Source organism: Mastigoproctus giganteus, chromosome 3 (assembly GCF_048544385.1).
Source record: "Mastigoproctus giganteus isolate SK-2022 chromosome 3, ASM4854438v1, whole genome shotgun sequence".
Classification (NCBI taxonomy): Eukaryota; Metazoa; Arthropoda; class Arachnida; order Uropygi; family Thelyphonidae; genus Mastigoproctus; species Mastigoproctus giganteus.
Window position 1 is genome coordinate 81,268,969 of NC_143577.1, and position 10,982 is coordinate 81,279,950.

Sequence of the window (10,982 nt, forward strand, 5' to 3'; positions counted from 1 at the left end):
GCTTTTACCTTTACCAAAACCATTTACTACCTCATTTTAATTATTTTAACCTTATTATTTAGATAGATAGAGAATTTTTCCTCAAGTCTGGGAATAAATTATAAAATAGATTTTAATCTTCTTTTACGTTAAACCAGACTAAATGATTTCAGAATTAAGTTGTTGTAGACAGTTAAGTGGAACAGGAAATGCTGATTTATGTTGCAATTAAGGAAGGTAAAAGTGAGACTTATCCAGCGCAAAGCTAGTTCAAATACTAGTATAGTAAAAAAAAGTTGTTGTATTACAAAGGAATGTCTAATATGCACTACAGAAAGTATTTTTATAGTACGTGTAATACAGTAAAAAGGAGATAAAATCATGCATTAATAAATCAAAAGGGCAAATTATATTCTTTTTTATATCTCGTTTAAACAGAAGTAAACATTTGTAATGCAGTCCCCAATGACCTTGATATTGTGGATGCCTTTTTGTTAATAAAAATAACAAATCCTGTTATTTATAATATTTTATCAATCTGTAAATATACGGATTTTGGCCACAGTCTTAAAACTTGAATAAATCCATTTCCATCTTGTATACAAGTGCGTCATAATTGGATTTTTCGTTCCAGTTGATGATCTCTTTATTAACGAGACTTCAGATTGGAATAAAAGTAGTAAAGCGAGCAAAAATTATGCACAAAATGTATTACAAGTGCACTGAAGTATAGCAATAACAGGATCTTTTGAAGAAGTAGAAATACCAGATCAGTGGATTTTCAAATTTATTCTACTTTTACGGTGTACGATTTTGATTGCTTCTAAAGAAAAACAAAAATTAAATATTTTTTGCAACGTGGAACCGGGGAAATGTCATATGAAGGTTATCTGAAACTTAATTGATTTTCAACATCATATCGATATACCTCCTTGCGGTGTAGCCTCTCAGTTATTCAAGCCATATAAAAGGCTCTGTCAGCAAAGTCCTTCACTGATGAATCAACCAAAATTGCAAGGTCTTTGGTGCACTCCTATGGGTTCAAATCCCGGACTAAAGACATGGATTACATTAATGTAAAATCTTATGAAAATTTTGTTACGACTGATCTTGAAGTAATAAATTTTATTAGAACACCGAAAACAATAACTGTCACATTATCAGTTAATGCTGATTGGTTGATTTGAATTTTTATGACGTATTGACGCCCACAATGCACCAAATTCGATTAAGTTTATTTTGACTACATTATTACGTATTAGAAAGACACCCTCACAGACACAGGTTTAATTCTAGGGAACAGAACGTAAAATAAAAGGAAAATTTGTATAATAGTAAAATGTTAACAGCGTATAAGAATTATAAGTTGCTATAGATGATGAGATATTCCAAAATATTAAACATGCTTTACAAGTTTGTGTTTGTTTATGTGGTACAGTAAAGACCGGTTTCTGCTGTATTCTATTTTGTAAATAAGTGAATCACTGTGAGGAAGGACATGCGTGAATCATCTGATTTCAGCTGTATTTAATACTGTACTATCAAATCACGTGTTCAGGAGTCGAACTAGTTTCTCATTTCTTCAACCGATGAAACGAGAATTTTAAAAAAAATAATTATGGACTAATTTGATCAATAATCTTTGATCTCAATAATTAAATTATTGAGATCAAAGAAAGCATTCAGCGATTCCTTACCACAGTGTCTCGTGGGATTTTTCAGCTCTCCGTATGTATTAATGAAGTGTCAAAATCGTTCATTCTGTTTTGTTCCTCCACTAGAGGACGCAAAAGCAATTTTTTTCTAAAATTGCTCCGAAACAGTACTTATGAATAATTCGATGCCCTGGCTATCCGGGTTGATAAAGATTTACCACAGAGTGGATTAAAGAAGCATTAAGACAGGCAACTGAAATAAGAAAACTGAACTACTCACCGTTGTTTCCTTCTGTCCCATCAACGACACAATACTGGTTCGGATTCGAGTTTGCAAAGTGCCGGTGGTGGAGTCATGTCCAGACAATTTTGCATGCGCTGCAGCGATCCTCTCTTGGATAGCATCCGAGTCCACGCTAGAGTCCGGCACGTTGTCTAGTTCCCGGATGTGGAACTGCATATCCCATTGCTCCCCTTCGGTCAAAGAGCACACAGCACTGTCCACGTTCCTTTGGTCATCCTTCTCCGTGTACGCCGAGATGGTGACCCGAACACCTCCCCCTTCCTTCATCGACGTCTTCGTGACCAGAGAGGCCGGAGAATTGCCGAACGAATTTCCCGATCCCACAACGATGCTACAGGTGTTCCTCCCGGATCGAACCTCGTTGAATCCCGAATCAGTTCCCGTTCCGTAAATGTCGTCGGTCACATCTTCCGAATCCGACCTTTCACAGTCACTGCCGGGGGCACTACTAGCCCCGCTACTGCTTCTCTCGTCGTCCCCCTTAACCCCTCCTTGCTGACCCTTCGAGTGGCAGTTCACAGTTATCGTGGCCGGCTGCACGGGGTTGTCGACGTTCCTATAGTGGTGTTCCATGCCTGTGTCGGGGCCGTTGGCTACCACGCGTATGACGTGCACTACAGGTGCAGCAGACTCATCTGCCTTCGTCTCGCCGATTTCGGGGGTATTATGAATTTTTATTACACGGACGCTCGGTTTTTCTGCTTCGCTACGCCACGTAATCGTAGCATTGGCCCACGGAGGCTTGTCGTCATGCATGCTGCTTTCCGACCGGGAAGTGTTTTCCTCGTTTCCTTCATCCCTCTGATCGCCCTGCTTGTTGCCTTCGTTCACCACCAGGGTTCCGTTGACCATCACCGAAATACAGTTGTTGCGGGAGCACGGCATGGCCGTCGTTTGCACCGGATCGGACTCGAGCATGCTGCGGAAACGTCCGTCCAGCACTGAAACCTTTCACCTACTACCGCTGCGGGTTTCCACGAGGCAGTAGCTGTACCACGGTTGTTATTGTCGCGCGCGCGCCGCGTCCGCGCACCTGCGCACAACTTGTGTACGACTCGCCCTACAAAAATGACTCCGCGGCTTTGGGTATGTCTGAGTCGCCGCCCGCGGCAACATACCTGACCGAATAGTAGCGGTAGACCAACGAGTCTCCTCCGTCACTCACACAAAGGTCCCTTTCTCGATCAATGCGCATGCGTCTCACACTAGCCGCACTCGTTCAGATGGGTTTAATGGTGATTTCTACTTATCACTGACACCTGTGACTGCTTCTTAAAGTATCGGTTACTTTTATCGGTAACAAAATCGCTCTTAAGGAACACGAGGCACAGAACTAGTTACCAGTTACTTGTTACAACTTGTTACCATTCAAAGCAACCAAATTTGACATCTGTTACAATTTGTTAAAATGTTATTGAATCTGATGTCCTCAAGAACCGAGGCAAAAGAACAAAATGATCGACAAACGATTAATCACTGTACATTATAAGCGATGATTCTCGTACGTCATCTTAATCATAAGGAATAAGAAGACGCACGTATTCTGCACGAGTAGCAGATACTTCTCACGGATATCGTTAATTGAGTCAGACTGTTTAGTATAAGTGACAAAGTAAGAGATACGTGATTTTTGACTCGTCTCCAGTGCAGGAGTTAGTCGGGTAGAAATGGATGAATGGGAAAAGTCTTCCTGACCCAATGATACCATTGCGTTTTACTTGCTTCAGCTCGAACATTTCAAAGAAAGAGGCTTTCAGTACTACATTCGTCACACACCAAATATATCGGCGAGATAAAAAAAAAAAAAAAGTTGCTCGTCTTTATTGACGAAATGCTCCAAAATAGGTCATCGCTATTTGCACGCTTCATAGTCTTCTTGTTTGAAACTGTTGTACCACCGATCAAAAAGAGGATTCGAGGATCAAGGTAAAGCGACGAATCAAAGGCAAACAAAGAGGATAACAAATACAAGTATTCTCGATTCTTCGGGCCCTCCGCTAAATCCCGTTACCGCGAGATTTAAATCAATATAATCTCACCTTCGTCGACCAAACAGCGAAAGAACCTGATCAGGCGTTTATTCTGTTGAGCAAACGCAGTTAAAAGGGGACATTTTCCACGACTTTTTTCCAGTTATGACACAAACTGTAAGTTGTCAAACGAATGAAAAATTGATGTCTTCACGAGTTTCATGTTTCTATTTTGAGCCTACGTATGATAGTAATTTACATAACCTACTCGCGAATAGCTCAATATCTGCTTCATACAACAGATGGATTTGAAACGTTAGATGATTCTTTGGAATTGAAAAAAAAAAAAAAAAGCTTTCAACCGGCTGCAACAAACATCTCCAGATATTTCTGGAGATGTTTTTTTTACACCCATATATATCAATTAAAATTGTTTGTAGGAAATAAATTTTATTTTCAGAAATTCTAAGGGATTCATCTTTTTCCTCACCGAAATTCAATGCTACACCTCCCATGTGATGTATTAGAGTTTTTCTTATCCTTTCTAAGCATTATATGATGTTTTATGCTCATAGATATTTTAGGGGCTAGGTTTGTTTCCTGTAGACATAAAAATTAAGTCATAAACATCGTCTAAGTTAGCGCGTAGTCCGCGACAATTCCATTGAATGATTCTATGCATTATTGAGGATTATCGGGTGTGTCTGCTTGATTACAGGATGTGGTTTGTTTGCGCCTGTCTAGTCTTGTTTTTTCTCTTTTTGGGAAAGTTGGTCTGGTGACATCCATGTCTTCCTCTTCTGCATGAATTTCAAGAAGTGGTTCATCTCAGTGTGAATTTTTGTCTATGGTATCAGTACTCGATTTTTGATCATTTCTTCCAGCTTGTTTGATTAACTGGCTGTTGTACAGCATTTTTATCTGGCGGTATTTTCAATGGTGTATTTACCGAATGAGTTGATTGCTGTTGGGTAGGCTGTTCTTTTAGTGTAGAGATGACCGACCTTGCCCAGTCGTAAATTGAGATGCTTGTCGGAACTGAGCAATCTGTTTGTACTGTTATGGATCGTTGCTTTTTTACAAGTGAAGAATAAGATGGCAATTTATTAGAAATTGAAATATCTTTTTGCTTCTGCACTTTATGTTCCACTTTGTACTTTTGTATATTCTTTTCTGTCTGCCACTGAATGCACTCCTTTGAAAATTCTGAATGATTTCCCTTATAGTTTGGGCAGCATTGCATTTCAGTGGTGCAGTCTGTGTGAACATGCTATTTTGAACCACAGGAGGCAAAGATGGCTACACCCCTGCAGACTGCTTGCGAGTGTTCAAATTTTTGGCATTTAAAACACCGGACTGGGTTTGGAATGGAAGGTCGAATTTTGCACCTTAAATATCCAGCTTTAACATTTGTTGGTAAAATTGGTGTTTTAAATGTAAGAATAACTGGTCGGGTAGGAGTAAGAAGCCCATCTTTCTTAATGACTATCCTTTTCGCATTTATTGCATTTTGATCGCCTAATTCCTGAACAATCTCCTCCTCAGATACATTAAGGAGATCCCACTCGGCTATTACCCCTTTAGAGGAGTTTCGGATGGCATGCGGTGTAACCCTTGTGGGAATTCTATCAAAATTCGATGTTTTTAATAGTCTTTCCGAGTGCTTATTCTCACTCATCTCCACTAAAAGGTCTTGAAAATGTGGCGGGCCTTACATAGTTTTATGAAATTGTAGGCACATCGATTATTTGGTCGTGGCATTCCAGTTCATATGGATTGTCGTATATTATGATTGCCTATGTGCATGTTCAACAACCGATTTGCATGTTCGGAGGAATGAAAAGCCTTTCTCCCAGAAATCGGTTAACTAGAGTCCCGACTGAAGTTGTCCTTTGAGAATTCTTTCAATATTCGAACCAAGATCTCTCTCTCCGAATGAGTGACTGTTGGTGAAACCACCACGGAGATCCCACGATACTACAAATAACTAAACTTTGTTGGATGAAGAATTTATGACACAGGAATGTCTTATGTTACCGGATAGATCCTGTCATAAATGACAATCCCTTGATCGCATTCAATTCCGCCCAAAACTAGTATTAAAGGGGACGTTGACTGAAACTAATGTGTGTCGCATTTTTGACGTCATACGTCTGGCAAGTACGAAGATATTGACGTCAATACCATTATCTTGTTTGTTTTGTGTAATTTACTTATCAATAACAAAGATTTTAAAAGTTTTTTTTTTTTCTCTATCTTAACGTCTTGATCTCAAATTATTCTGATATTTTTGCTACCTATTTCACTGATGTGTATTTTGTCACGTTGACACTTACTTCTATATATTTTTTCTTATCTACCAGTTCAATATGTTCGTTAAAGCAATATCCGGTTCTGTTAATGATTTTTAAATGTCTTGTCCTTCTGTTTATTTTTATAAGACGTCGGAGATATTTAAAATTTTTGTTATCCACAAAATATTCGTAATTATCAACAGATTTTTCTAATAGAAATCCATTAATTTTTGAAAATTTGGGTCATTTTTTTTTTCATTTAATTTATTAGCTATGAATATTACTGACTGAGTCGCTCCTTGAGTTGTTTGATTGATAGCTAATACAACCAATGAATCTATTGTCTTTCTTTGTGTTGCAATAAGGTTTTTTTTAATTCTACTTCAGAGTTGAAAGTGTGCCTGTCAGGACAGCTCATGGGGTTTTGTCAATGATAAACAGGAACTTTGCTAGCAGAGACAAGGAGATGATTATCCCTTTGTATAAGGCTTGTTTGTTTTGTGTAATTTACTTATCAATAACAAAGATTTTAAAAGTTTTTTTTTTTTCTCTATCTTAACGTCTTGAGTCAAGGTACTAACACCTTGAGCACTGCATACAGGTCTGGAGGTCTCATTTTAGAAAGGATGTAGAGCTGATGGGGGTAGAGAGAAGAGCAACGAGCTTGGTGAGGGGGGGAGCAACGAGCTTGGTAAGAGGACCCCTTTGGGTCCTCTTACCAAGCTCGTTGGTAAGAGGGTCCTCTTACCAAGAAAGGCTTCAGTTCTGCAAATTGCAGAGTCTGGAGACTAGGCACATGCGAGGTGATCTGATTGAGTTGTTTAAAGCTTTGAGTAGTTTGAACAAACTCAGCATTGGTGGGATTCTTCCTCTTGCTCAGACTATTCACATGAGGGAGCATCAATTCAAATTGAGGAATGATAGTTGCAGAATAGATGTGCGGAAGTTTTCCTTCAGCCAACGGGTTGTTGTTTGCTGGAACAACCTCCCATTGTTTGTTGTGAAGGTGGTAGTTTGAATAAGTTCAAGGAAGAAGCGGATAAACTATTGAAGGGAATGGATAGGTGAAACGGGAATTTTTTCCCTTTTTGGATGATGCTGTATAAGCTTGCTATTATTGAAATGCACGGGTGGCTTCTATTAATTATGTTTGTAATTTACAATTTTAGTTTTTTCCAAGAATGTTAAGAATTCTTATAAAACACTAAATTTGTAAATTAAAAACATAAATGATAGGAGAAGCCATCCCGTGTACATTTCTGATCCATGTTTTGCAAATATTTTGTTTCCATGAAAACAGAAAATCGTTAAATGCGTATATTAGACTGCATGATTATTGGGTCAAAATTGGGAATTTGAAATATAAAAAACAACTCGCATTGAAAGTGTGAGTCACAATTCTTTGGTAACAGTCATCTCACACGAATGATGGATGGAAATATTCTCACTCAGTTACCTTTACGTCGTTATGAGCAAGAGCCGCCTTTCTGACAAACTGCGTATCGTTAAGATAGGAAGGTGATGTTGATTGATGATGCTCAGCCTACTGGTACTGCAGCTTACTGATGGTAGCGATTGAAGTACAAGACAATTCAGACAACGTATTGCTTGCACATAGTAAAGTGAAAGGAGAATTCTTTAGATTTTTGGGAGATCCGATACTATTTTGTGGGGACGTTTTCCTCTGCCAATTGACCAACTTAACCTCTGTGAAAAGGTTAGTAAGGACGAGACCGAGGAAAAATAAATTTTCCGATCTACACAAAGTAAGCCGACATTATGGAGAAAAGTACATCAGTACGAAGTTTGTCCATTTACCTTTGATTGGTTCTAAGTAATAAGTGATTTGAGGAAATTAATTACCTCGTCCATAATGGAGAACTTAGTCAAACAGAGCACGAGGAGAACCCACTAACAACCAGGAGGTCAATGACCTCCATGATGCTGGAGATTGTTGAGGCTCATGTTGGTAGGTGGGCGGTTATGAATTTAGACTCAAGGAACTAAGACCATAAGATATCTGTAAATAGCGTATATTCTATGGTCGGTTTTGCTTGAGGAATAAAAATATCCAGGTTGGTTTGGTTATTTTTGGGATTACCCGAGCTCTTTTATCGCGCTTATGCCTGCGCAATGATCCGTGTTTAGGGACAGAAAATCCTACTCTTTCCAACGAAGTGAGAGTTTTCAGAGTTCCTCCATTTCCGATGGTATTCGAACCCTGGTCTCTCCAAAGAAGTGACAAGCGGTAAATCCATTTAAGTTTCATTTTCCGGAAGGATAAAAACCATGGACTACTTTTCAAAGGTCAACAGTAGCGCATCAAAGAAAATTACGTGGAGCAACTGAAAAGTGAAATTGCAACAGATTTGTAGTGACAAGAAAAAGTTGGAACCATGATCTTCAGCAGCCTTGTAACGTACTTCTTACGTTGTTTCAGGCTCATCGGCAACTTAGGCGATATTGCGCCGTATATAATGTCTGTAAACTGCTCGTGGTCTATGGTCGATTTGCTTTTTGCTGGACGAAAAACTCGAGTTTCCGGGAGTAAAAACCATGCTGTCCTCGCCTGAGACCGACTAACTCACCCACGTTGTGAAAAAGGCCCATAAAAATTTCTGGGGTCTTTTCCATCCGGTATGAGGAGGATTGCGATTCTACCAACCGAGCTATTCATGAGGGCTATACTCCTTATTTCATGCAGGTAGAGAGTAGGGCCGAGTGAAGATCGAAACCTATATTAATATCCAGGAGGGGCCGAGATTATTTTAGATGTATTCTCTTGTACTCCATCTGGATCAGAAACTGCCAAAAAGTGCTGTTTGTTTCAGTCATATTTTGCCTAGGAACATAAAAATGTCATTATTGCGTGTATTTTAACACTTTTCTGACTATTGAAGGAGTTGTCATCTACTTTAATTGCCTGCCACTGGATGTCAGTACGTAGCTGGGCTCTGTAAAGGTTGACATCGGCGCTAACCTATAATTTTCTCTTTTCCTACTCCTCCCACTCCTTATTCAACCTTATTTTTGTACTAAGATAATTACATAATCGTGTACTGTACTACTGGGCAATGCTAATTCGATGGGTCTTCTGTATGAAGGTAGTTAAAACAGTCAGGAATCAGATTCATTAGGCCCCGTAAGATCCTTAAAAACAAAATGGTACTGGATATCTAAATATGGGAAAATCATACAGGAACAGAGGCAGTAAGCATTCCAGTATAAATTCATTTATGAAAAAAGAAAAAGTTACACCACCACCACTAGTAAAAACCACTCCTTGCAACAAAGAATGGGCAATCACTGATAACTACAATATTGCACGAGGCACTCCATATTATGCAAGGTACCATTCACACTATTTATGAATCCATTAAGTGTTTGCACTTTCATTTCTATTTCTCCAAACGCACCTTCGGTCCAGCTGCTACTCATTCTAACTGGTAAATTACACACAGGAATAAGAGTAGGTCATTTTTTGCCCCCAGTCTAGTGTAAAGTATCGCAAATTACTTCATCTGACGTCCCTTTGCATTTCGAAGAAAATTTTCTAAGGAATCCATTTGCTAATTTAGAACGCTGCCGTAAGTTACGTTTTATGACTTATCTCGAAAGGCTTTAGAACGAGCGTGGGTAGAGCCACGTTCATTTCAAGCACCCCGAGGATTTCTGTTTGTTAAAACAGGAGTGGTGCTGTTTTCTGTAAGTTTTAGGAACAACCCAGAAGCCGTGCAGAGAAGGAATTCTTATACTAAGAATTTCAGACACTTAAAATAGTGCCGAAATTGCCATCTGTTTGAATTAGTCCTAGAAATTCAAAAACTAATTTTATTTACGATATTTAACCATCTACAAATGCGTAATCAACTGAAATGTTTTTGATTTTGTTAGAAATGCATGGACAAAAACAATACCCGTTCTTTTTAGGACAGGTGCATATTTTACCTCGTCAGTCTAGTTTACTGTTGAAAATTTATTGGATAATTAAAACATTGACACTCTGGAATGATTAACGAAATTCCCAGGTGATTGTTCCAATTTATGATACAGGAACTCGACTCTTTGTATGTCAAGACATCTCAGGATGAGATAAATTCCATATCCAGTTATTTGTTTTTCAAACGAGAGAAAAAGTGAGGCACTGCTCGCATTAGACAAGAAATAAGTTGAACTTCTACCAATGACTTATACAGGTAATGGTAAGATTGTTGTCATTAGTCAATGATTTGGATCTACTGGTTCCACCGTGAAATATAAATCCATAAGAGGCAAAATGTTTCGATATTTCTAAAAGAAAGGCAATTAACTCTTTAAACAGAAATCAAGGACAATCTTCTACAGTTTACAGTTCTTTTCATTGCTGGTCATACTCCATTTGACGTACTTAAAAAGCCACAGTTATAAAACACTAAGCATAGCTTGCGGTTACGTCTTAAAAGAAGTATTTTGAAGCAAAGAGGGGTCTGAATAAATTTGTGTGTGCAGTTAACTGATAAGGCCACTGTAGCCGGTGGTTAAACGCGAGGGTAAAGTACTCGCGCTTTGAGTGATCATGGTTCAAACCCTCGTAACCCTTAATACGGTAATGTTCTTGCATTCCCTCTATCTATAAACAGAAAAAAATATTTAATACTGCCAAGACATTAATAAATTCAATTTAAATTCCTTATTCCTGTTTTTTTTTTTAAATAAAAATCATATTATAACAAATGGAATGGTCATGCCAACTGTTTACTGTTATTATTTATACAGGTCACTTTTAGGTTTTGTTTTCTAA

The 10,982-nt window shown here is 38.5% G+C and overlaps 1 protein-coding gene across 1 annotated transcript in view; it reads right to left on the reverse strand.

Moving 5' to 3' along the window:
• The window catches only part of LOC150088112 (uncharacterized), a 103,741-nt gene extending 100,840 nt beyond the window's left edge, over positions 1-2,901 (reverse strand). Inside the window, exon 1 of the mRNA XM_090369340.1 lies at positions 1,915-2,901. Within this exon, the coding sequence (XP_090225466.1) occupies positions 1,915-2,856 (942 nt within the window). The 5' untranslated portion in view covers positions 2,857-2,901. The remainder of the gene's footprint in view (positions 1-1,914) is intronic.
• Positions 2,902-10,982: the final 8,081 nt, after the last annotated feature.